General features: G+C 41.8%; 1 protein-coding gene across 8 annotated transcripts in view; it reads left to right on the top strand.

Annotated features, from left to right (window-relative positions):
* hip1 (huntingtin interacting protein 1) overlaps window positions 1–22,169 on the top strand; it is a 295,812-nt gene extending 273,643 nt beyond the window's left edge. For 7 of the 8 annotated variants that reach the window (XM_041197228.1, XM_041197229.1, XM_041197230.1 and 4 more), the window contains 10 exons: window positions 141–277; window positions 1,748–1,858; window positions 2,936–2,994; window positions 8,022–8,115; window positions 8,920–9,020; window positions 14,457–14,562; window positions 15,050–15,173; window positions 17,378–17,439; window positions 18,164–18,272; window positions 20,126–22,169. In XM_041197228.1, coding sequence (XP_041053162.1) covers window positions 141–277; window positions 1,748–1,858; window positions 2,936–2,994; window positions 8,022–8,115; window positions 8,920–9,020; window positions 14,457–14,562; window positions 15,050–15,173; window positions 17,378–17,439; window positions 18,164–18,272; window positions 20,126–20,136 — 914 coding nt within the window. In that variant the 3' untranslated portion in view covers window positions 20,137–22,169. Of the gene's footprint in view, window positions 1–140; window positions 278–1,747; window positions 1,859–2,935; window positions 2,995–8,021; window positions 8,116–8,919; window positions 9,021–14,456; window positions 14,563–15,049; window positions 15,174–17,377; window positions 17,440–18,163; window positions 18,273–20,125 lie in introns of those variants that run through there. The other variant, XM_041197232.1, reaches the window with a different exon arrangement.
* The last annotated feature ends 5,473 nt before the right edge of the window (window positions 22,170–27,642 follow it).

Here is a 27,642-nt window from a genome sequence, read left to right as displayed (position 1 = left end):
CAAGTTGAGCAAGATAGGAAAGAATTCTAATGGACCTTGGAATAAAACCCTTGTCAGCAGGTTATGTGTGGTTGCAATTTTTGTTCCATGGCTATATTATTTTGTCGTACCATTTGTTGGTTCTGATTTCTAATTGCTAGGTCTGTTGGAAGCGTGTAAGCAGTGCGGGAGTGAGGTACTTTCCTACTTCTCCAGTTTGAAGGACACTACAACTTTGAGCAGTGCAGATTGCACTAAAGTGCGAGAAGGTCTGAACCAGATAAATGCAATTGGGGAGGTAAGAGGCTGACATCCTCCTCTTAAATTTGGAAAAAAATTTTGGATAGCCTTGAGAATGTAGCACAATATCCAGCTGCCTCTTAGTTTGGAAGGGTGTCACTCTATGCCATCAATTACCCCACAAAATGTGAGTAAAATACCATTGAGAAATCTGGAATAAAAATGGGAAATGCTGGAAATACTTGGCAGGTCAGGCAGCATCTATGGAGAGAGATCTGGAATGTTTCTGTTTCTGTATCCACAGGTGCTGCCTGACCTGAGTGTTTCCAACATTTCCTGTTTTTAATCCACTGCCCCCTAACTGTAATTACTTTACCCTCTAATATTCCTCCTTTTCTAAGGCACTCACTCACCATGGAGTCCAGTTCCACAGCAATTGTATACATTCCAATCCCTAACCCAAGTGACCATTCTGTGAGACGAGATGATGAGGGTCAATAGTTTTTGAAGTCTGAGAGCCAAACCTGTATAGGTGTGTTTTCCAGCAGGAACCAATAGAGAATGACCAGGAGCATGAATAGCAAAGAATTTTTATTTTCCTCACTCCCTAGCCAATGAATGTAGAGGCCAGTTGTGGCCATCTGAGCTGCTGCCCCAGTTGACTCAACATAGAACAAGAATCAAACCTAGGACTTTCTTGACGTATATGCTCTAGATTTATTTTTTTGTGAAAAATATACTTTATTCATAAAATATCTGGAAGAACATTACAAAACATTTCTAAATCGCCATCACAAAAAGTGCAATCAGATTCAGCTTTTACAAAGTTGAGGTGCTTCAATACAATCAATGAATATTACAATCAATATTACAATCATTTCAAAATGGTCATTACAGACAGTCAGACAGTGCAATGCTATTGGAGCTATCAACATACATCATGTTGCACTTTGAGGTGATTCAATACAATTATAATACAATTAGTATTCAATGCATACATTCATTGTGAGCCGTACAGCCCGAGGTCGTCTGTACCTTTCCCAGCCCCTCGGTGCACTATGACAGAAAGGTCTTAGACAGCTACCTTTCCCCATTGGGCCTTTGCAGTGGCTGCCCCAAGCTTTAGTGCGTCCCTCAGCATATAGTCCTGGACCTTGGGAATGTGCCAGTCTGTAACACTCGGTCGGGGACAACTCTTTGCACTGGAAGACCAACGAGTTTTGGGCAGACCAAAGAGCGTCTTTCACCGATTTGATGATCCTCCAGCTGCAGTTGATGTTTGTCTCGGTATGTGTCACTGGGAACAGCCTGTATAGCACAGAGTCCTGTGTCACTGCGCTGCTTGGGATGAACCTTGACAGAAATCATTGCATCTCTTTCCAGACCTTCTTTGCAAAAGGCCCTAGATTTATGTCCCTGCTGAAAAACTTGAAGGCTCTTATAATTATGGATTGACTAAGTTAAATTCCTTCTCCATGGTTTGCTGTGCCCTCTGTACAGTGTTACTGACTGCTGTGTGTTATTTTAGGAGCTAAGGCCTAAAGGAAGAGACATCAAACAAAAGGAGCTGGGTGATCTGGTGGAACAGGAGATGGCTGCCACATCAGCAGCTGTTGAAGTTGCTACTGCAAGGATAGAGGTGATTTACATCAGTGGAATGTACTTTTAAATTCATTAGATAAGTTAGTAAGACTGTATTTTGGAAAAATTGGTTCTATAACTGGGTACAGTTTCTGTTGGTGGATGGGTAGACACAGGTATGCATGAAACCTCAATTCTGTTGCACTTCAAAAGTAAGTTATTGGAAGAGAGAACAGTTGTACACATGAAGAGAATTATGATTCAAACATGTGAAGGAATATTGTATTAGGGAGTAGCATGATGCAGTACATCCTGCTTTTGGATTGTCTTGCTTCTCCATGTCAATGTTAAAATCTGTTGTACTTCACCTGGGAGAGACAGATGTTGAGGGCCTGATGGGAGTCCTGATGGTTACTATGCTCAGGTATAGTGATGACAATTGGGTAGTCTCTTGCTCAGCTTTATGATGTTGACTGAGAACGGCACAGCAAGAGAATCTCCCACAAGCAAAGCAAGCAGTGCAGAAACCTGAAACCTTTGGGGAAAATTAGAAAAAAGGTATTTTCTTAGAGATTTATTTTCCCGCACAATTTTTGCAGTTCTGGAATTTCAGTACAAAGGTTTGTTACTAGAAGGCAATCAGACCTGATTGATTGTATATGGCTACTTCACATTGAGAAGCTACATAAGATAGGGGAAGGGGATTGGTGAAGTTGGGTAAAGGCAGCACAATCTGGATGGCTCTAAGGAAATAGAGACACAAAGAGCTGTACATAATGCTGCTGATCTGTATTACAGGTTCTGTTTATTATTAACTACACTGTTCTGTGCATAACTGTGACTGATTATTATTTGCAATAAGTTGACAGTCATATTTTCTGGGACTATGTACATATATTCACACAGCGAACCTGATCTCATGAATACTTTCTAACATGATGTTAGCAAGAGATAGCTCAGTCTTTAATATAGTTTGACATGATACAGAACTCAGCTTGTTATTCTTCAGTGGCTTTACAGAAGAAACAGACACCAGCCTTTCCCTGGCTGATTGTTGGAGCAGGACGGATTTCTGCTGTTGCATTTCAAAGTTGCTAGTTAAAACAGTTTTTTTTTTTACAAAATTTGTAACCAGGAAATGCTGAGCAAGTCGAGGGCAGGAGACACAGGAGTGAAGCTGGAGGTGAATGAGAGGTCAGTGCTTTCAAGTTGCATGAATTTATATCATTCTACATGAAGCTTGGGTGTCAGTCAAGATTTCTCCACAGCAGAATGCTGGTCATTTTACACAGTCTCAATGTGAGCCTCCTGCTCTTAGAGCCCCGCATGCCTCAGTCAGGAAAACTAAAAAGCTTGTAAAGGAATTTATGTGAGACCTCTGTCATTTGTTGTGGTCTTTATACTTTAAACCAAAAAGTCATGCCACAAAACAAAAAATTACAACTTTCTCATTAAATGTACGATCAATGTATTGTTCCAAGTGGACCCAAAACGATGGCCAAATGTGGAGCTGGCTCATCTCCATTAAATTTGTCTACAGAATTCCATGGGTTTAAACTATTTCCATTCACTCCCACTATCTAGAATGCCATTGGACTAATCTACTTGTCATTCTCTTCAATCTACAGAACGCCAAAAGACTAATAATTTTCTATTGTCTAGAATTCCAACAGGACTCTGTCTAATCTAATTTTCTTTCACTTCCATTGTACAGACTCCAATGGACTTGTTCATTATTCGTTCACACGCATTGCTCAAAATTCCAGTTGGCTGGTTCACTTCCCATTCCCACCCATTGCCTAGAATTGTCATGGACCAATTTAGTTCCCATTCAGCCCTATTTTATAGTATTCCAACAGACAAATCATAGTCTGTTTACTGCTGCTATAAATATTAAAATCACTATAGGCTCGTTGCTCTTGACTATATTGTGTTTTGCATTGAATTGAACTTCTGAATGAATAATTCCTTCCGGTCTGCTGCAAAGATTTATAAATAACTGCTTTAATCTGCAGTTTTCAAACAATGCATCAATTGTAATATTTCTTATCCCCAATTTTCTCTCCACAGGTGTCAATAACCTTCCTGTACTTGACCCTTGCTTCCTGTGTATGCGTCAGGGAGTTAGTTGAGTATCATCAGGAGATGCAGTCAGAAAGCTAGAGTGATTTAGGTTTGCACTTGGATATCTGTATTCCTGAAACTCCATTCCTTTGGAAGTCTAAGGTTAAAGGGAATGAAATCCTATCAGTTTGAGCAGGATTTGAACCCAGGCTTTGGGGTTAAAGAACAGTGTGACTCCTTGCCCTAGCCCTGGACTTGCATCTTTCTTTAGTTTCTCTCTTATTCAACCTCATGCTCTCTCCAAAGCTCCTTTCATTCATGAGACCTAACTCCTCCCTTGAAACTTTTCCCACCAACCTGTTGACCACCCAACTTTCCTTTGCCCTTTATTGTTAACAGTTCCTTTTCCTTAAGTTCTGACACCAACGCCACCCACCGCCCCCCCACACCTTTCAAATCTGTTATCATCACCCTCTTCCTCCAAAACAAAACAACCTTTGACTCGTTTGTCATTGAAAATTACTGTCATGTCTCCACTCTTGCTTTCCCATTTTTAGTCATTAAATGCGTTGCTTCCAAATCTGTGCCCATATTTCTTGCATCTCTATGTTTGGACTCCTGTAATCCAGTTCCCGCCCCTGCCACCGCACTAAATGTCCTTCATCAGTCACATTGTGTGACTGTGGTTGGTAAACTATCCCTCATCATTTTAGTTCTGTCTGTAGTTTTTTGACAGAGTGCCATACCACCCTCTTCCAGTGTCTCTCCTTTTATGATCTCAATGGAGACCATTAACTTTTAAAAAGAAATTCGAACTCCCAGTTATTAATTGACAGAATTGTGCCACAAGGTTTCATGTTTTAAACAAAATCTTTTATTGTATAGGAATTAAACAAAGCCATGACTATTAATTTAACACTATTTTGTAAACACTTGTCTTTATAACCGGAAACCTAAACTGGTGACTCCATTTTATTTTTGTTCCCACCCAAGTGTTCCCCCCTCTTTCCAGGTTCCTGAGGGTTCCCCTACTTCATCTGGGGCCAAACGAAGGTGTGCCACAGCTCTTTGGAATTAACTTTGATTCTTCCCAGTTTTCCTGCTGAGGTATATGAATTCCTGGGGCCCTGCCACTTGCATTTGGTCAGGCGATCCACCAACTCACTTTAAACTCCTCAGGATTGTGGAAACTCCAGCTTAAGCATTGGTTTCACTGCCTCCTTAGTGGTCTACTGCTCCTGTCATCTTTCTCTCTCTGCTTATTTCCAAGTTGTTCCAGTTGTTTCGTATGTTAAGTTCCAGACCTAAACTGCCTGTGTCTCTGAGAAAATCACATAGATAAGCCCAAACAAAAGGGTAGTTCCCTGCAACCTATCCCCCTGGCAACATGGCATACCTGGGATGTCCCAGATAGAGATTTCAACTAATTAACTTCAATTCCCAAACCTGTCCTTTGATCTGAAAAGTAAATGGATACTTTATGAACATCATTTGTTTAACATTTGCTTTTCAACCTTCCTTTGATCTGGGAATTACATTAATAATTTAAATCCCTAATGGGACAACGGCAGTCTAACTAGGCTTGCTAGCTCCATTCCTAAACTAAGAGAGAACGACCCATTGTTTTTTGTTTTCACACCTTCAACTCTAACCCCTTCAAGTAAACATGGACCATCCTTTGAATGGTAATTATCTTAAGAGGTGTTTACCAGTTTCTTAAACCTAGGAGTAAAATTTTTAGCTCGGCAGATGGACATGCACCCGACCCAACCGAGCGTAAAATGACACATGATGATGTCGGGTATGCGTGCCGACGTCTTCGCGCACCCTCGGGATATTTCGGTTGGTGGGTGTGCGCCGGGTTCACAGCACACCCACAGACAATTAAAAGGCCTATTAAGGCCATTTAAAAGGTAATTGAAGTAAATTTTTTGCTGCCCGTTCAACCTTTGCACTTTTTAGGAAACCTCATCCTGGATGGGATGAGGTTTCCAAAAGCAAATAAAAATTAAATAAAAACTTAAATTCTTCATAAATAACATGTTCCTGCTAAAGTGACAGAGTCACATGAGGGGACATATTTCATAACGTTTATCAAATCTTAATTTTTTTTCAAATCAGTTCATCTGCTTAAGGCAGCTCTGTGCTTCGGGCGTAATGTAGTGTGTACTTGTGCGCATGTGCGAAAGACCCGCTTGCCTGGTTTGCACTCTGCCCACCCGCACAGGCAGCGCTGCCGCTCACGTTTCACACTGGGCGGGCCTTAGTTGGCCCACCAGCGTGAAATTGCCTTCCTGGCCTGATTGCAAAATTCTACCCTAGGTTTTTTTTCCCCCATTTAATTCTCATTCAGAAATTCAATTCCTAAAACATGAGAAGCACAAAATTATAGACATTTTTGCAACATCTATCGTCCAGCTGAGTGGACTGAGTGATTCCATTCTTATCTATCCAGCCATAGTCAGTGAATCACCTGCAATAGTTTTTCTTCCTGCTCTCATATCGTTACCACTGGAGTGCCCAGAAGACCTAACCTTGGTCCCTCCTAATTCTCATCTACATGCTTCCCCTCAAGACATCATCCAATGTCCGGTTAGCAAACAAGACCCAGCTGTACCTTGTCACCACCTTTCTTGTCCCCTCCACTGTCTGTGATTTGTCTCATTGCTTGTGTGACAACCAGTACTGGATGAATAGACATTTCCTCCATCTAAATATTGGGAAAACCAAAGCCATTGTTTTTGTACCCTGGCACAAGTTTTGTTCCCTAGCCACCAATTAGGCGAGATGGCGGTGTAATGCTAATGTTACTGGAGTCGTAATCCAAAGGCCCGGGCAAATGCTCTGGGGGCGTGGGTTCAAATCTCACCACGGAAGCTGTTAAATTCAATTAATAAATCTGGAATATAAAGCTACTCTCAGTAATGGTGACCATGACAACTATCATTGATTGTTTTACAAATCTATCTGGTTCACTAATATCCTTTAGGGAAAGGAACATGCCATCCTTTCCTAGTCTCGACTATGTGATTCCAGATCCACAGCAATGCACTTGACTGCCCTCTGAAATGACCTAGCAAGCCACTCAGTTCAAGGGCACTTAGGAATGGGACACAAATGTTGGTCTTGCCAGCGACAGCCACATCCCATGAAAGAATTAAAAAAAAAAAATTGCTTTCCTTGGCCACCATCTGAACTGGATTGTTTGCAAGCATAACATCCCAATTGATTCAAAGCTGGAATTCTGATTCTATGTCCCCTCCATCACCAAGATACCTACTTCCATCATATTGCCCCTCTCTACCCCATCCTCAGCTCATCTGCTGCTGAAGCCTTTGCTACCTCTAGAATGGACTATTCTATGCAGTGTATGTGTGTCTGTCTTCTGATTTTTTTTCTTGAAATATCTTTGAATATTAAGGCCTCGTTGGGAGAGCTGGTTTGGTCTTGATGAATGATGAAATACGGAGGAGAAATAAAATGGATAGTTGATGACTGTAGACCGTTTCAGACTTTGAATCTGAATATGACAGACCTGGGACTACAGGGAAGCTCTTTACATTGAAGGAAAGTTTGCAACTGGGGGCACCTTTTAAATGGAGGAATCCCTCTAAGTAGTGGATTGTAACAAGTTGGGGTAATCGGAGTAGAGGAATCCCCTTGCCTGGGGTCCTGGAGCAGAGTAACACTCTCTGGGCCAAGAATCTTGGAGAATAGTGATGGTCATTTAGTTTAAAGTGATTCTTTTTCGAAAAACTGAACTCAAGAACCTGATACCGATGTTGGATATGGTCAGGGATGGAATGAGGTTTTCAATTTGAACTACTCTTTCAATTTCCAGTGACATAAGATTAGCTTTTTAAAAGTTTGTTTCCTGAAAGGAACTGGATAATTATCTGAACAGAAAAAAACTGCAGGGTACTGGGGAAAAGATGGGAGAGTGGGACAGGCTGCGTTCCCCTTGCAGGGAACTGGCACAGACATGACAGGCTGATTGGCCTCCTGTTCAATAACCATTCCATGAAAGCTTTGAGATATGGCACATAAAAATTTAAATGGATCGAGTATTTTTTGCACTTCGTTTAAACATGAAAGTTGTTCCAAATTATTTAGGAGGAAACTATTTGACAGGTATTTTGTATTTCTATTTCCTGTAGGATCCTTGCCTCCTGCACTGATCTGATGCATGCAATCAAAATGTTGGTTCTGACATCGAAGGATCTGCAGAGAGATATAGTGGAGAGTGGAAGGGTAAGAGCAAAAACTTGTTACAAGACTGAAGTTTGGTGAGTGTACAGGACAATATGTGAGTTAAAATGTTGCAGGGCAGTTAGTTGATTGAAAGCTTTGGAAGAATCATGAAACATGAGACTGTACCTCAGGCCACTCACAAAGCTCAGGGGCAATACTGGCAAAGACTCATGAGCAGGCCACTTTCCCAAACCCTCGGTTAATATCTCAAATGACCAAAATGGCTATTTACTCCATTTCCCTATAGTTTCTGCTGAAATTATGGCAGGAGGTCAGGAGAACACAGTGGAGAATTTACTAGCTTTTTTTCTGCAATGCCAGATATCACATTATTTCACTGCCTACAACTAAGCTGCCTTTCTGATCTATCAGATTTCATGATTCAGATTAGGTGTAATGAATCCTTCCTTCCCATTCTTCTTAATGGGTGAGCTCCCTCAAAGAGACCACTTGTCATAGTACAAAGCCATGCCTAGAACAAGGTCCCAAGATTCATTCCTGATCTGTTCAGTTTGAGATGTTACAATTGTCCTCACAACCTTTGGATTAGTGAGGTGAAAATTTAGCCAGGATTTCTACAACCCATTGCTGCTCTGCTGGAAAGCCAGATATTTGAACATTACATGAGGGAGGGCATGGCTCTGGTTCCCTCTGTGGTGAATATCCTATTGGCACTCAGGCCTTAGCATGAAAAATGGGCATTTGAATGAGGAACCAGATGCAGCAAGACGTAAGCACCTTTAAGAGAGATGAAAAGAAAGTTTTGGGAAATACTACCATAAATATTGTGTTTCTGGTTAACAGGGGGCAGCATCGCAGAAAGAGTTCTACGCTAAGAACTCCCGGTGGACTGAAGGCCTCATCTCTGCATCAAAGGCTGTAGGCTGGGGAGCCACCGTGTTGGTGTAAGTGTTGAAACTGTTGTTCATTTATCTTTGTCAGTCACCTGCAGAACTCCACCAAATGTGCAATTGTGCTGTTTAACCTGGATCACAAGTGTTAATTAATGTCCTGTTAATTAGGATCCAATGTGGAGTTTAAAGTTTCCTATTTATTGGTATTTCAGTACAGCTATAACACTGACATCTACCTGACGATGTAGAAAATTATCCAGGTATGTACTGTCCACAAAAAGCATGACAAATCCAATCAGGCCAATTACTGTCCCATCAGCTTACACTCAATCGTCAGCAAAGTGAATGGAAGGCATGTTGACTATGCTATCAAGCAGAACTTACTCAACAATAACCTTACCGAGGCTCAGTTTAAGGTTTCGCCAGGACTACTCAGCACCTGACCTCATTATCCAATCGTGGGACAAAAGAGCTAAACTCGGGAGGTTAGAGTGACAGCCTTGACACCAAGGAAGAATTTGACCGATTGTGGCATCAAGGACCCCTAGCAAAATTGAAGTCAGTGGGAATTGAAGGAAAACTCCACTGGTTAGAATCATACCTAGCACAAAAGAAGATGTTAGTGGTTGTTGGAGGCCAGTTATCTTAGTTCCAGGACATTATTGCAGGAGTTCCTCAGTCATGTCCTAGGCCTAACCTCCTTCTGCTGCTTCGTCAATGACCCTTCCTCCATAAGTCAGAAGTGTGATTTGCGCTGATGATTGTACAGTGTTCAGTACCATTCTCAACTCAAATACTGAAGCAGTCCACGCCTGCAAGCAGCAAGTCCTAGACAACTCTCAGGCTTGGGCTGACAAGTGACAAGTAACATTGGCACCACTGAGGTGCTAGGCATTGATCATCTCCAACAAGAGAGAATCTAACCATCTCCCCTTGATGTTCAATGGCATTACCATTGCCGAATCCCCTACCATCGACATTCTTGGGATTACCATTGACCAGAAACTGAACTGGGCCAGCCATATAAATACTGTGCCTACAAGACCAGCTCAGAGGCTGGGAATTGTGCACCTCCCCAAAGCCTGTCCACCATCTACAATGCACAAGTCAGGATTGTGATGGAATACTCTCCACTTGCCTGACTGAATGCGACTCCAACAACACTCAAGAAGCTCAACACCATCGCGGTTAAAGCAACCTGCTTGATTGGCAACCCGTTTGCCACGTTAAGAATTCATTTTCCTAACCACGAATGCACAGTGGCAGCAGCAGGAATCTTCTACAAGATCTGCTGCAATGACTTGCCAAGTCTCCTTCGACAGCATCTTCCAAACCTGCGACCATTACCATCTAGAAGGACAAGGGCAACAGATGCATGGGAACTCTACCACTTGCAAATTCCCCTCCAAGCCATACACCGTTCTGACTTGAAAATTTATTGACGTTTCTTCACTGTCGTTGAGTCAAAAATTGAATTCCCTTCCAAAAAGCACTGTTGGTGTACCTACACCACATGGACTGCAATGGTTCAAGAAGATGGCTATTCACTACCTTCTCAGGGGCAAATAGGGATGGGAAACAAATACTGATCTTGCCAGCAGTGCTTGTGTCCCATGAATGAATAAAAAAACTGACAGGATAGGTAGGTTTGATACAAAAGCAAAATACTGCACATATTGGAAATCTGAAATTAAAGCATAAAATGCAGGTCAGACAGCATCTGTGGGGAGAAAAACAATTGGAACTGATGAAAGGCCACAGGCCTGAAATGCTAACTTTGTTTTTTCTCTCCACATATGCAGCCTGACATGCTGAATATCTCCAGTATTTTCTGTTTTTATTTTAGATTGGTTTGATTCCCACTCCCTCACTCGAGGCAAATAGAACCCTTGATTTTGTATCTGAAAGTGTAGAATACAAAAGCAAGAAGGAAATCTTGAACTTGTACAAGATGTCATTAGGCTGCAGTTGGAGGATTGTTCATTAAGTATTATTTTAAACATTCCATTTTAGGAAGGATATAATAATTGAAAAGCCTCACTGTAGACTCACTAAGGCTACAGTGATGAGGAGCTACAGTAATGGAGAGGCTTAAGAACATAAGAAATAGCAACAAGAGTAGACCATTCAGCCCCTCGAGCTTGCTCTGCCATTCAATAAGATCATGGCTGATTTTTTTGTGTTTCGATTTCCGTATTCCCATCTGACCCCAATAACCTTTGATTTCCTTGCCTAACAAGAATCTATTTCTGCCTTAAAACTATTCAGTGACTCTGCTTCCACCACCTTCTGAGGCAGAGTGTTCCAAAGTCGCACAATCCTCTGAGAGAAAAGATTTCTCCTCAGTGAGTTTTATTTCATTAGTGCTGAGGAGGTGACTGGATGTCTTCATGATTATGAATGGTTGTGATAAGTTAAATATTGATGGAATATTATCACTAGTTGGAAAGACAGTAACGGAATAACACAAATCCAAGATAACCAAGAGTAGATTTAAAGGGGAAGTTCGCAATTATGTCTTCACAGAGCAGGTTCTTAGCATGTGGAATTCTCTGCCACAAACCATTATTGAAGCAGAATTCATTGAAACTTTTAAAAGGGAATGACTGTAGTTTAAAGGAGAAGGTAAGTGTGGGTTGTGGGTCGAAGTTGGAGCACAAATGTTTACAGCTCTGGACAATTCAAATGGCAGGACACTAATTTGAATACTACTTTATGTAGCCTCTTGGTGACAGTCCTGTAGCCAATGCCAGCTGCATGTGGAGACTTGAAATGGGCGAATCAGCTGGAATGGAAAATGCCCATGAAACTCCAAATATCTACAAGCTAGGTAGCATTTCACCATTATTGGATGGGGAGCAGATGGAGGGGTAGTATTTATCTACTCCTCATTACTCAATTTGCTAATGTGTTAACATTGAGAGCCTGTGCGCACTTCTTATCAATGTTTCCTATTGCATTTATGATGACTATGTTAACAAGTTATGCTGCAATTACACCCTTCCTGTAGTAGCGGCACTGCACTTGATCTTGACTTGCTTTGTGCAAAACCACAGGCGATTTATGTAAAGGCCTGGCATTAGGGGGAAAAAGCTTGGGAGTGGATCTAGTTGAGTTGCTCTTCCAGAGAACCAGCATGGACATAAAGGTATGAATAGCCTCCTGTGTAACCATTCTGTGATTCTATCTTAGCTGAGCCCTGCCATGTCCATACCTATGCTTTGAGTGCCAGTACATAGCACACAGGAATGTGAGCCCTAACTACATTTTCTTTTCCCTAGCCCTGGGATGCTGAGGCCAGTTATTCTGCTATGGTTGCTGTTTTAATTATGAGGGAGGAAACAATGAGAATGAGTTATGGCAGTTTTGCAGATAGCTGGAAGTTCTATTCTGGGACCACTTCTGTTCACTGTGCAATATAGGATTTGGATATAGGGCTAGAGTGAGGTCTGCAGATTTGCAGACCATCTTAAAATAGAAGACAAAGTAAATAATTCAGAGTACCAAAGGAAGCTGCAAGGGGATATTGATGAGATGGTGAAATGGGCAGAATTCTGGCAATTGGAGCTCTGTGATAGTTAATATAAGGTAGTATTTTTTTGTTCAAAATATACTTTGAATGTGGGAAAGCTTGGTGATTTAGAAGAGCAGAGGTATTTATGGTTGCAGAGTCAGACTTTGGTAAAGCCATAACAAACACTAATAGAATGCTGGGTTTAATGATTAAAGGTATAGAATAAAAAAAAAATTGAGATGCACCGGTCATTCAGTATAAAACCTGAACCAGGTCATATTTGGAGTACTGTAGTTTTAGTTTCCACTCAAGGGGAAGGATTGTTAAGAAGGAACAGTGCAGATTCACTTGGATGCTACCTGATATGAGGTAACACATACAAAGGAGGGTTTGGAAAAATTGGGGCTGTTTTCATTAATGCAGGAGATAATGGGGTGGTTTGATAGAGATGTTTAAAATTATTGAAGGACAGAATAGAGATAAAAACAGACTCTTTTTAGGGCTAATGAGTCTAGAACAAGGAGAGAAATGTTTAAGGTTAAATGTAGGAGATATAGGGCGAGAACAGGAGAAATATTTTTACACAGGGCTCTGTCAACATTTAAGTATACGTTAGATAGATGGCTGAAGGAAAAGGAAATAAAGAGTCATGAGAACAGGGAGGGAACATGAAATTAAGATTGTTTCTGTGTTGTAATTTCCATGTATCAGGTAACACCACAACATGGATTGAACCTGAGATCTTCCTGATCCAAAAGCAGTAAATATTTGCAATAATCTACCAAACAACATAATAGAGGCAAAAACTCAAGTTATTCAAAATCAATGAAATATCATAGGAGTTATACTAGAGAGTTAGAATTTTGTGTATAGTTCTGGTCACCACACTACAGGATACAGGAAGGACATGATTGGTCTGGAGCAATTACAGAGGAGATTTACGACAATGTTGGCAGGGCTTGAAAATTGCAGCCTTGGAGAAAGATTGGATACACTAGGGTTGTTTTCCTTTGAACAGAGGAGGCTGAGGAGTAACCTAATTGATGTGTACAAAATTATGAGGGGCCAAGATAGGGTAGACAGGAAAGACCTGTTTCCCCCAGCTGAGGGGTCAAGTACCAGGGGCCATAGATTTAAGGTGATTGGTAGAAGGATTATAGGGGACAAGAGGAAAAAGTTTTTCACCTTAGAGGGTGGTAGGAGCCTGGAATTCCTAAATTGGTAGTTGAGGTTGAAATGCTCAACTCTTTTAAAAGGTACCTGGCTATGCCCCTGAAGTGCTGTAACCTGCAAGACTTTGGACCTGGTGCTGGAAAATGGGATTATGAATGAGCGGCTAGCTTTCTTTTCTCTTTTTTTAATGGCCAGTGTATTTACTGCTTTTGGATCAGGAAGATCTCAGGTTCAATCTATGTTGTGGTGTTACCTGATACATGGAAATTACAACACAGAAACAATCTTAATTTCATGTTCCCTCCCTGTTCTCATGGCTCTTTATTTCCTTTTCTTTCATGATGGGCTGAATGGCCTCTTTCTGCATCATAACCTTTCTACGTTTTTATGGTTCTATGAGTATCAGTGGGCTGAATGGCCCTTCTTTATCCCAGGCTCCTGTTCAATATCGGGTGGTGTATTCACATGCTGAGCCCTTGGGGGTAGTTTAATATTGATGTATTTTTTCCTGTTATATTGTGCTTGCACCAGCAGATGGCTTCATGATTCAGATGTTACAATCTTCTATTTTTTTCATTCATTCCCGGGATGTGGGCTTCGGTATGGGCCAGCATTTATTACCCATCCCTAGTTGCTCTTGAGAAGGTGGTCATGAGCTGCCTTCTTGAACAGCTGCAGTCCATGTGTAGGTACACCTACAGTGTTGTTAGGAAGATTTTATTTTATTTCTATTTTATTGTGCAGCTATTGAAGTTTATTTAATGGTTTGGACTCAAGTGTTCCCTCATCTCTCTCTTCAGAGATGCTGCAGACATGGTTGTCCAAGGAAAGGGAAAGTTTGAGGAGTTGATGGTGTGTTCTCATGAGATCGCAGCTAGTACAGCACAGCTGGTGGCTGCATCCAAGGTAAGTGATTTCTTGCAGTGATCGACTCATATTTATAAAAAAGCAATGAATCATTAGGAGAAAAATAGAGACTGCAACAATCAAACCCAAGGAAAGTGGATAGAAAACTTTCCAGTATAGAACTGCAAAGGGCATTGAAAAACAATAAATGAGTATTATTCAAATCGTGTATATTTTTTTAGTGTTTGCGGGGGAAAAAAACCAAAATAAACAGATGAATGGCAGAAGTAACTGCTCCTTCCTTATATTACACTCAGTTATTTATGCCAGTGCGTTAAGTGAGGAAACAAATGTGGCTATCATCCTACATGTGCATAAGAAAACGATATTATTTATTTTCCAGGAATCATTCAAAATACCCTTATTTCAGCATATCTGGGGACCCCTCTATCAACCTTCCTTCTGACTTTGATACAGTGGGAAAGATTACAGTGCATTGTCTGAAAACTGTCTGGCTATTTGTGGTAATGGTTTTCTTTTCTTGTAGGTGAAGGCAGATAAAGATAACGCTAACCTTGGAAAACTGCGGCAGGCATCTAAGGGAGTAAACGAGGCAACAGCCAGTGTAGTGGCTTCCACTAAGTCAGGAAAATCCCAGATTGAAGAAACAGGTAGTTTACTGTTCATCCTGCACATGCGCCTAATGCAAAGCAAAGGGTGGGAGTCAGTCATTCCACACAACTCCAAAGCAAAATACTGCGGATGCTGGAAATCTGAAATAAAAACAGAAAATGCTCAGGACACTAAGTAGGTCAGGCAGCATCTGGACACACTGAGGCTATGTCACTATCCTTAATTTATTGTTTACATTTTAACAACAACATTGATACTGAAAGTCAAATGACATAGAGAGTTGTAGCTGATTTGAGAGCTAGTGATGACCAGTGCAGTGTTTGATGAAATATTACAATTCACCAAGCCTATAATAACTGGATAATTATTTGTAAGAGTCCTCCTCATAGTGGGCATCAAAGTAGCTGTCAAGTAGAAGTTGGTGAAAGTACTGGTCATTTAAAAAAATATTGTCATGTTCCTCATGTGGAGGGGTGGGCTCTTCAGCAGCATCAAGCATACCCAAGCGATATGGCATGATTAGATGTAGAGGAAAACTAACTGTGCTCCCAACATGTGCCCTAATCCCAAACTAAGAAGAAACTGCTCATCTTGGCAACAGTTATGACCTTTCTCAGTTTTATTCTCAGTAGGAACTGAATTGTAATTGCACAATCTTATTTCACAAGACCCTTATAGCCAGTAGTCGGATGAGATTTTCATTATATGAACCTGTGGTCCCATGTGAAAAGCTAGTCTCTAACACACTGAGCTGCTCAGATTATGTTGGTCTTCTCCAATTCATTTCACTACTGAGTAAAGTCAGTATGGGAGTGTTTTTGCAAACTTTTGTGTGCATATTTAAAAGATATTTATAACCTTGAAGCTTGGATGACGGGACTAAAGATTCTTAGTTAGAAATTGTTCATTTAAGGACTTGCAATCCAGGCTGATACTTCAATGCAGTACTGAGAGAATGCTGTATTGTCAAAAATATCACCCTTCAGAACTGTCGAAGGGTCATGAGGACTCGAAACGTCAACTCTTTTCTTCTCCGCCGATGCTGCCAGACCTGCTGAGTTTTTCCAGGTAATTCTGTTTTTGTTTTGGATTTCCAGCATCTGCAGTTTTTTTGTTTTTATGTCTTGTAGTATAGGTTCAAGTAGATGTTATTGGAAGAACTGACCAACACTTCATTAACCAACACTGCCAAAAAACAAAATAACTGGTCATTTATCTCATTGTGGGAAATGGTATACCAAATACCTGTACATGAACATCAAGGGCACTTCAAAACAATTCATTGTATGTGGAGCTCTCTGTACATTTCTGAGACATGTACTGTATAAGAGATGCATTGTATAAATGCAAGTTGCTGCAAGAAATGTTTTATGCTGAGAGAGTCCCTTTGGATTGATATGCAAAGTCCTACAATTAATGAAGGAAACATGCATCAAGCTAACATGATTTGCTGCCTGCTAAAACAGCATACAGTTTCAAACTCCATGTGTTTTCCAAGCTCAATCCCTGCTCTGTGTTGACTTTGCTGATCACAGACCAGGTGCTGTAAGGATACCTGAATCTCTGAGCTAGGGAAGAGAAAATCATCCAGAATTTCTGCTTCTGATGACTAAAGAAAAAAGACTTGCCTTTCTACCGCACATATCATGACGTCAAGAGGTCCCAAAGCGCTTTACAGTCAATGAAGTACTTTTGAAGTGCTTAGGAAACGGCAGAGAATTTATACACAGCAAGGAACACAAACAGCAAAGAGACAATGATTATATAACCTGTTTCTTTTTAATGTTATTCGTTGAGGGATAATTATTGGTTAGGACACCAGGGAGAATTCCCCTTCTCTTCAAAATAGTGCCATAGGATCTTTTGTACCTACCGAGAGGACAGAAGGGATCTGGGTTTAATGTCTTGTGAAAGATGGCACCTCCTCTAACAGTGCAGCACTCTGTCAGACTGTCCAGTGGTTTCCTGGAGGTGTATGGCTATTGGTTGAGAATAGAATTGGACTTTGCTGTCATGTCCCATGATTGAATAACTTCAACGTGTGGGCTTACGCAGGAGGAAGACCACTCGAGCAAACTGTTGGAAAATACTCAGTGCCCACAGAACTATATCCCAGCAAAAAAATCAGCAACTTTATAAAAGGAAGAGAGGAAGTGAACTGCAGGTGGGGATCCTTATTTGCATGTCTGGAGATTTTCTTTGGTCTAACTAGTTGTCTAACATTTTCATTCCTTTGTTCCAGACACAATGGATTTCTCCAGCATGACACTGACACAAATCAAGCGACAGGAGATGGACTCACAGGTACTGTAAAGCTGCCTTTGCATTGCATTCTGCTCCTTTTCAATGGTTCCCTGAAGCAATGAAACAAAGGGATTACTTGCCTTGTTTTATCTTCCATGTTCTTTGAACGAAATGTATGCGACACATACCATGGTCTGACATCCATGGGGACATCTACAGGGGAATTAATATTAAGTGGTTAGTTCACTTCAGCTTCTAATCAAAGTGAACTTACCCAACAAGTCTGAGTCCTATACAATTGAGGGAATAAGAAACTATGACATTTCCCTGTCCATGCTCTGCTTGCAGTTTCTGGGAAGGTATGCTGATATCAAGAAGATGCATATAATTTGAAGAACTAAAAATTCTCTCTCGGGTAGGATAATTTACCTTTCCCACTCTGTTGCCTGGAGGACAACAGTGGAGATCTGACAATTGATCTGTGTTCTGCAGTTTTGTTTGATTTACTGTTGAAGATTAGGGTATATCTGTTGTAGAACTTTCTCTTGGGAGATTGAACCAGTCGACATGGTCTGATGTGGTAACTTATACATGTTCTGCAGAAGGAATGGGATTGATAGGCTCAATGGACATTCCTTCCACTTTTCCTGTGGTTTTGGTGTAATGTGCATTAAAACAAGAGCAGGCCTCTACAAACCTGAGTCAACTTCCACCAGAATTTAAGTGATGCAGAACATTGCTAGGGAATATTTAAGTTAAATATGTTTTTATTTCTGAACTGAAGGTTCGCGTTTTAGAACTGGAGAGCCAACTACAGAAAGAGAGGCAGCGTCTGGGAGGACTGCGGAAAAAGCATTACGAGCTGGCAGGAGTCTCTGAGGGCTGGGATGAAGGTGTGTGTAATTTATTTCAGATTGCCCCATTCTTTCTAGTAGTAATCTGGAGGAGGAGTGTGAAATATTAGAGGGAATAAACATAATGACGGAGGAAATATTAAGAGATTTAGCATCTTTGAAAATAGATGCATCACCAGGCCTGGATGAAATGTATCCCAGGCTTCTGAGAGCCTGATCATCATTTTCCAATCTCCTCTGGCTATAGGTGCGATGCAGAAGACTGGGTGCTTGTTAATGTTCTACCATTGTTAAAAAAGGAGGAAGGGATAGACCAAGTAATTGTAAGCCAGTCAGCTTAACCTCTGGTGGGCAAAAGTAATGGCACTAAAAACTGAAAACTAGCAACTGATAAATTCCCACCTCAGGGTTTTGAAGAAAGTAGGTGAGGAAATTATGTTTTAGTTATAATCTTCTAAACTGCTCTCAATTTAGGAACTGCTGCTTTAGTTTGAAAAATTGCAGATGTAACTTAGTCATTTAAGAAATGAGGAGAGAAAAAAATCAGGAAATTATAGAAGAGCAAAATACTATGGATACTGAAAATATGAAATAAAAGCAGAAAATGCTGGAAATATTCAAATAGGGCAGCACCTGTGAAAGAGAAACAGAATTAAAATGATCTTCGTCAGAACATGACCCATTTGGTGAAGGTCACCGACCCGAAATGTTAACTCTATTTTTTCCCTTCATCGATGCTGCCAGACCTGCTAAATATTATTTAGCTCATTTTAGGAAATTGTGAACCTATTAGTTTCTTCTGTTGTGGAACAGTTATTGGAATCCATAATTAAGGACAGTGTGACTGAGCACTTGAGATAAATTTGATCTTGTTTGGAGACAGACAACATAAAGGGAAGATCATGTCTGACAAATCTGATTGGCTTTTTTGAGTAAGTAACTAACCTAGAAAACAGGTGAATATCTATGGATGTAGTTTATATGGACTTTCAGAAGGTATTCAGTAAGGTTCCATAAGAAACTGTAAGATCAGATTTAAAACTCATGGGATTGAAGGGATTTATTGGCCTGGTCAGCAAATTGGTTAGCCAGTAGATGACAGAGACTAGGGATAATGGGCATGTGCTTGAATGGGGGACACAAAGTGACTAGCCTTCCACAAGGCTTTGTGCTGTGGGGCCTCAACTATTTGCTATATTGATTAATGACTTTGATAATACAGCATTACCATATCCGAGATTGTCAGTGACATGAAGGTAGGCGGCATAGTAAGTAGTGATGACAGGACCGTAAAATCACAAAAAGCATTGAACGATTGGACAAAACTGTGACAGATCGATGAGTATTTTCTAAATGATGGGAAGCTCGGAACTGCGGAGATCGAAGAGATTTAGGATTCCCTGTACATAGATCACTAAAATGCTGTGGTTAGGCACCAAAAATTACAAACAGGCTAATGGAATTTTAGGCTTTACATCTGGAGCGCTAGGATGTAAATGGGGTGAGGTTTTGCTACAGCTATGCAGAGCCCTGGTTAGACCACACCAGGGGTTCTGTGTACAGTTTGGGGCTGTAGAAAGGATACATTGGCCTTTGAAGGAGTATAGCACACATCCGCCAGAGTGTTACCAGGGCACCAGGGGTTTTATGAGGAGAACTTACATAAAGTATTTCCTTATGGATAGAGGGAGTTAGGATACAGACCAGGTATGGCCTCATCTCACCCTATTTTTCTGCTGAATAACTCAAGAAACTGCCCACATTTGGGCATGAAGAATGCAGCTTAGGCACCAGAGAGTTTAACATCTTTGGGAGAGCAATGCGAAGCACAGGATGAAGAACACAATTGACAGGAGATAAAAATTAAAATAATTTCCTCTTTTTAAATGCAGATACCAAGTAAGCCCAGAGTGGAGAAGGAAGAGCAGAGCTTGGGAGAATATAGTCTCCAGTCCAAGACTGAATGAACAGTGCAAACTTTCTGTACAAACAAAACACAGTCCATTCTTTCCAGCACCAAGAGGATCTGTGCAGTAACCACAAACCTTGACTGGGAACGGTCCTCCATTTCTGTATCAGTGTTTTCCACTTGTATTCTGGATGCTATTACTATCAAGATGAGACAGTTCTGTTCCTTTATTTATTATATGTATATTTTTTTTCCTTTATATTTGCACACTAGTGGTAAGTATTGTGTTAGTGTGTTCATTTCCAATGCCCACATCAAATCTTGGTTTAACTATTGATACCCCTTTTGTTGGCATATATCGGTAACCTGCCAGCAAAACATGGGACTGTCATAACTTCCAAGTATTTTGGTTTTTCCTCCACTCAAAGCAGAGGTTTAGTGGGTAAAGGTACCACTTGCTAGAGTGCTAAGCTATAAAGACCAGAATGACCCAAATTTGCCTTTGCTCAGTTGGCTGCTATAGCCTGGGGCAGCATTTGGGGCACCCCTATTGGTCTTCGTGCTGACAAGTTAGGAACAGCTAAATAAAAATAAGCTAGCCTCCCTGCTCTTGCTTGTTGATATCTAACATGCTTAAAAAATGGATATGACAAGGGTGATGCCCTCCAACATTAACTCATTTACCAGCATTCACTGTCCAGGCCGGCTGAAAAGGTGTGCCCATTTGATAATGTCGTCAGAGGATGGGTGACACCCCTTTGGAGCTGTGGCGTGTATGGCATGGCAGTAGTGTCTTCAGCAGCAATGGTGAGAAGATAAATTATTTGGTTGTCCTGTTTATACAAAGGAAGTGACCTTCCAGCCATTGGAAGTCCCATTGTGTTTTGTTCATCACCAAGAGGGGAAACTTATGGTCTACTCCCAGGTTTCTGTCATTACCTTACATGTGTCATTTGCCCAACTGGTCTATACTGGTGTTTATGCTCCACAGGAGCCTCCTTCCATCTTACCCTATTAATATATTCTTCCATTCTTTTCTCCTTCATGTACTTATCAAACTTCCCCATTGTGCTAGCTAACTGGCTGATGATAACATCTTTCCTTTCAAAATCATTTATTTTTGATTTCCCCCATCTCCTTTGCGCATGGTGGAATTTGCTGCTACAGTAACCATCTTGAGGGTCAAGCTACTATCCTATCTTGTTATGGGGAATTATGGAGGTAGAAATGAAAGAGTAAAACAGCCACATAGCTTCCACTTCTAACTCCATTTCCAAAAAATGGAACACTTAAATCCTGTGGTCTCTTGGACAAGGCATTGAGGGACTGCTGGCATCCTTGGAACAATATCCCGGAGTGAGACTGAGACATTGGGATATTCCAGTGAAAGTTGATGTCTCGAGTAAGGAAGAAATGAAAAAACAACATTTCTAAACAGTTTATCAATCGATGCCTGCAAAACAATAATGTAATGTCACTTTTGATATAAATATTGTGCTGGTGAAGGGGGTTCACTAGTTAATTCCAGTGAGAGAACATTTGAGTTTGTTGCTGTTCGGCGAAAAATGTGTTTTTAAAGAGTTGTTCAGACTGAATTAACAGCTAAGTATTACTTTCGCTGCCAGTTCTGCTAATGTATTTCAAAGTGTCTTGACTATTACCTTTCCTAAAAATGTTGGACTTTTTTTTTTCTCTCTTTCATATCAACTTATAATGACGTTTCTTTCAGGAGAAAAGTTTGAATTGAGTTGCTCAAAGTTCTATTAGTTGAACATTGATTGTGAGTGCCCACCCACGCCCTGTGTATGAAAACTGCTGAGAGTACGTTTCCCCTTTCATTGTGAACTATGACTGATCATTTGCAGGAGCTCAAATGCTGTAGCATTACTCTTTAATCCCATGCACACTTACAGAAGCGATACCCTGCACCCAAGCTCTTGTAATGAACTTGTTCCAACTTTGTACACGCCCGACTTTATACTTTTTAATATTTGTTTAAAATCATAAAAATGGAGATTTTCAGCTTCTGTTGTTTTGATTAATTCTTGTTTAATTCCTTACGTTTAGTTAACACTTGTTCCGTTTACTCCCTCCCCCTTCCTCCACCCCCAAGCCCATTGCCTCCTGTACAATCTTTCCTGCTTCAAAGGACATGAAAGTATTCAACCCCCAGGCATTTGCCAGCCCAAGATATTTAAATGTGATTATAATTTGGGCTCCCTCCTAATATGATTTGCTTGTGTTTACTGTGGATGTATGCTTCCATAGGCAGCTACCCTTTAGTCTAAACTTGACTTAATGCTTTAAAATGTTTGTGTTAATATTGCTGATTTGAACCTGCAATAATATGCTCTGCACACATTGTATGTTCCAGATCTCCCTGCACCAATACCGAATTGCGTGGCTTAGGCCGAAAACTACAAATTCATATTTCTTAAGAAATAAAATAACAATAATAAAGAATAGTTTAGCAGTAAAACTATCTGCTAGCAGGTAACCCGATTCCTTTTCCATATCCTCCTTTTCTGCCTCTTACACATACTTCTCTCAACCCAACTGCCATTCCTGTTCAGTGCACTTGAGGTCCCACATGGTCTCTTCCCCCTGTCACCCTCCCTTTTCACACCAACACACCTGGTATGATAGCCTGGTACAAGCCTTGGGCTGCAGACTAGAGAACACTTGGTATACTATTGGCCTGGCTATCAATCACTAATTTGGCTTAACCACCTCAGGCAGTACTGCCTTTCCTGATCTGCCAAATCTTTCCGTTAACCCAGAGCTGTAATGGAAAGCAAGGAAAACCCCAAATTCCTCCACTAGTTACTTCCTTAAACCACCTACTCGCACACCTTCCATCATTACCCCTGAGGTGAGCTGCAAGGCTCTCATGGGACCTGTTTATTTCCACAGTATTCTTCTGTTTTCTCTGCAAACTCACTCCTTTGTTCATCCTTCCTAGCTCCCAATTGTTTTAATTGATCTACCCATTGGCAAATGCTAGATAAACTGAAATTTCCAGCGTGATTATAGTTCTGTTATTCCAAATACTTGTTCACCAATTCCTACAGCTCTTACTCCCCCTGGCTGAACATTCATCCTGAGCTGAGTTTTAAACCCTGTATTCTCCAAGACCACCTCTCTGCTCCATCACTGCTGAAACCCATATCCACTTATCAATCCACCTAAAGGATTGATTTTTATGGATGTTTTTCTCTTGGCCTTCCCCACCCTCAACTCAAGAAACCATTTAATTCAGGCTTCCAGACTGTGTGCATTTCCCCCACACATGGCCCTATATGTCTTCCTCATGGAGCCCCAGTGCCTGCCTGCCTCCCTCACTGCCAATCTGTTTCCTATACCTTCATGGCCTCGCTCTCTCCCAGCCCTCATATACCATTCTGCTAACTGGATCAGTTTATAGTCTGCTCCATTACCTTCTCCCTCAGGGACTACACTGTTTTTCCTCAGTAGCACTTTCTCTATCTTCTGAGGTAGCTAAAATCCATCTCTTTGCCCATGCTCTGAATCTGCCTCCTGCATTCCCACCCACTTTCCCAAATTTATTTATACCCTGCTTGGTATCAATTTTATAAATTGCTCCTAGGAGCGTATTAAAACTGCAAGTTGTTGAAGCGGTGGCATCCCAGCATGATGTGCTGGAGTTGGGGGAGGCGATGGCATAGTGGCATTGTCACTGTCCAAAGACCCAGCCTCTGGGGTCCCAGGTTCAAATCCCTCCATGGCAGATGGTAGAATTTGAATTCAATAAAAATCTGGAATTAAAAGTCTAATGACGACCATGTAAAAACCCACTAATGTCCTTTAGGGAAGGAAATCTGCTGTCCTTACCTGGTCTGGCCTACATGTGGTGCTTCTATAGCAATGTGGTTGACTCTTAAATGCCCTTTGAATGGTAAGCAAGCCACTCAGTTGTTTCAAACCGCTACAAAGTCTCAAATAAAGGAATGAAACCAGACGGACCACCTGGCATTGACCTAGGCACTGGAAACAACAACAGCAAACTCAGTCCTGTCGACTCTGCAAAGTCCCCCTTACTAACATCTGGCGGCTGGTGCCAAAATTGGGAGAGCTGTTTCACAGACTAGTCAAGCAACAGCCTGTAATAGTCATCTTCATGGAGTGGTATCATACAGATAATGTCACCATCCCTGGTATGTCCTGTCCCACCAGCAGAGGAGGCAGCACAGTGGTGTACAGGGGAGGGAGTTGCCCTGGGAATTCTCAACTTCAGCTCCGGACCCCATGAAGTCTCATGGCATCAGGTCAAACACGGGCAAGGAAACCTCCTGCTGATTACCACGTACTGCCCTCCCCCAGCTGATGAATCAGTGAGGGTGGCAAGGGCACAGAATGTACTCTGGGTCGATCAAGAAAAGTGACTTGGTAGCACCGAGCTGGCCAAATCCTAAATGACATAGCTGCTAGGCTGGGTCTGTGATAGGTGGTGAGGGAACCAACAAGAGGGAAAAACATACTTGACCTCATTCTCACTGACCTGCCTGCTGCAGATGCATCTGTCCATGACAGTATTGGTAGGAGTGACCACCGCACAGTCATTGTGGAGACGAAGACCCACCTTCACACTGAGGATACCCTCCATCGTGTTGTGTGGCACATCCACCATGCTAAATGGAATAGATTTCGAACAGATCTAGCAACTCCAGACTGGGCATCCATGAGATGCAGTGGACTATCAGCAGCAGAATTGTACTTGAACACAATCTGTTACCTCTTGGCCCAGCATATCCCACTCTACCATTACCATCAAGGCATGGGATCAACCCTGGTTCAACGAAGAGTGTAGGGGGGCATGCCAGGAACAGCAGCAGGCATACCTAAAAATGAGGTGTCAACCTGGTGAAGCTGTAACACAGGACTACTTGCATGCCAAACAGCATAAGCAGCAAATGATAGACAGAGCTAAGCGATCCCGCAACCAATGGATCAGATCTAAACTCTGCAGTCCTGCCACATTCAGTCGTGAATGGTGGTGGACAATCACTGGAGGAGGAGGCTTCACAAATATCCCCATCCTCCATAGCGGGGGAGCCCAGCACATCAGTGCAAAAGATAAGGCTAAAGCATTTGCAAGAATGTTCAGCCAGAAGTGCTGAGTGAATGATCCATCTCGGCCTCAGCTGGAGGTCCCCAGCATCACAGATGCCAGTCTTTAGCCAATTCAATTCACTCCATGTGATATTAAATGGCTGAAGGCACTGGATAGTGCAAAGGCTATGGGCCCTGACAATATTCCAACAATAGTACTGAAGACATGTGCTCCAGAACTTGCCTTACCCCTAGCCAAACTGTTCCTGTATTGTTATGACACTGGCATCTACCCGGCTTTGTGGAAAATTGCCCAGGCATGCCCTGTACACAAAAAGCAGGACACATCCGACCCAGCCAATTACCGCCCCGTCAGTTTATTCTCGATCATCTGTAAAGTAATGGAAGGGGTCAACAATAGTGCTATCAAGTGGCACTTGCTTAGCAATAACCTGCTCATTGATGCCCAGTTGGGGTTCTGCCAGGGCCACTTAGCTCCTGACCTCATTACAGCCTTGGTTCAAATGTGGGCAAAGAGCTGAACTCCTGAGTTGTGGTGAGAGTGACTGCCCTCGACATCAAGGCCGCATTTGACCGAGTGTGGCATCAAGGAGCCCTATAAAACTGGAGTCAATGGGAATTGGTGGGGGGAAAACTCTCCACTGGCTGGAGTCATACCTAGCACAAAGGAAGATGGTTGTGGTTGTTGGAGGTCAGTCGTCTCAGCTCCAGGACATCACTGCAGAAGTTCCTCAGGGTAATGTCCTCAGCTCAACCATCTTCAGCTACTTCATCAATGACCTTTCTTCCATCATAAGGTCAGAAGCAGGGATGGTCGCTGATGATTGCACGATATTCAGCACCATTCGTGATTCCTCAGATACTCATGCAGTCCATGTCCAAATGTGGCAAGACCTGGACAATATCCAGGCTTGGGCTGACTAGTGGGAAGTAACCTTTGTGCCACATTAGTGCCAGGCAATGATCATCTCCAACTAGAGAAATCTAACCATTGCCCCTTGATTTTCAATGGCATTATGATCGATTACTTCCCCACTATAAACATCTTGGCAGTTAACACTGGCCAGAAACTGAAATGGACTAGTCATATAAATACTGTAGCTTACAAGAGCAGGTCACTCACCTCCTGTCCACCATCTACAAGGCACATGTCAGGAGTGTGAAGGGATACTCCCCACTTGCTTGGATGACTGCAGCTCTAATAGCACTCAAGAAGCTTGATAATGTCCAGGACAAAGCAGCCTGCATGATTTGCACCACATCCACAAATATTCACTCCCTCCGCAGTAGCAACAGTATGTACCATCTACCAGATGCACTGCAGGAATTCACCAAGGTTCCTTTGACAGCACCTTCCAAACCCATGACCACTATCATCTAGAAGGACAAGGGCAGCAGATAGATGGGAACACCGCCAATTAACTCACCTTTTGTTCACTATTGCTTGGTCAAAATCCTGGAACTCCCTTTCTAATGGCTCTGTGGGTGTACCCAGACTACATAGACTCCATCAGTTCAAGAAGGCAGCTCACCACCACCTTCTCAGGTGCAACTCGGGATGACCAATAAATGCTGGCCTAGCCAGTGAAGCTGACACCCTGTGAATTAATAAAAAAAATTTCCCTGACTTGTATTGCTCTCTTGCTCCTATCCCACTCTTTGTGTAGTACCTTCTCTTGTGACAGTATGAACAAGATCCTCCAGTGACTGAGTTGCTAAGTGCTTTACCAATGTAATCAGGAGTCTGATAACACAATGAGGTTAAAGGTTTGATCCCAGTCTGTGATGAGTTAGTTGATATAACAATGCAGCAAGAGACAACAATGTCCACTGGCTAAAGAAAAAATTGCGGAGAGTTCCCACTATCCACTGGTATGTACAACAATGTGCATTTATTATAACATATTTGACATAGAAAAGCACTTCAACATGCTTCTGGAATGTGAGGAAACAAATGAGTTAAATGAGAATATGAAGGAAGCTTGATTAAAGATACGGGTTTTAAGGATGAGATGGAGATGGAGATAGAGATGGATGGATGAAGGGAAGAAGTTCTTGAGAGTATTGCAGTAATCATGTCTGGAGGTGACAAAGGCAGATACGAAGGTTTCAGCAGCAGATGGACTTAGGGAAGAGTGGAGATGGGCAGTGTTACAATGGTCAAAATAGGCATGTTTTGTAATGAAGAGGGTATCTGCTGGATACCATGCTTGGCATCAAACAGACTGCTAAGGAAGTAAACAGTCTGGTTTAACTATGGTGTGGTGAGTTCAGAGTAATGGAGTCCATGGTAATATCAAAGAGTTTTTGGGGTTGAAGTTGATGGCTTTGTTTTAATGCTTCACTGGAGGAAGTTAAGGCTCATCCAAGACTAAATGACCAAGGAGAAGCATTGAAGGAGGATATTGT

The sequence above is a fragment of the Carcharodon carcharias genome, chromosome 10, assembly GCF_017639515.1.
Source record: "Carcharodon carcharias isolate sCarCar2 chromosome 10, sCarCar2.pri, whole genome shotgun sequence".
Classification (NCBI taxonomy): domain Eukaryota; kingdom Metazoa; phylum Chordata; class Chondrichthyes; order Lamniformes; family Lamnidae; genus Carcharodon; species Carcharodon carcharias.
This window is presented reverse-complemented; position numbering and strand designations above follow the sequence as displayed.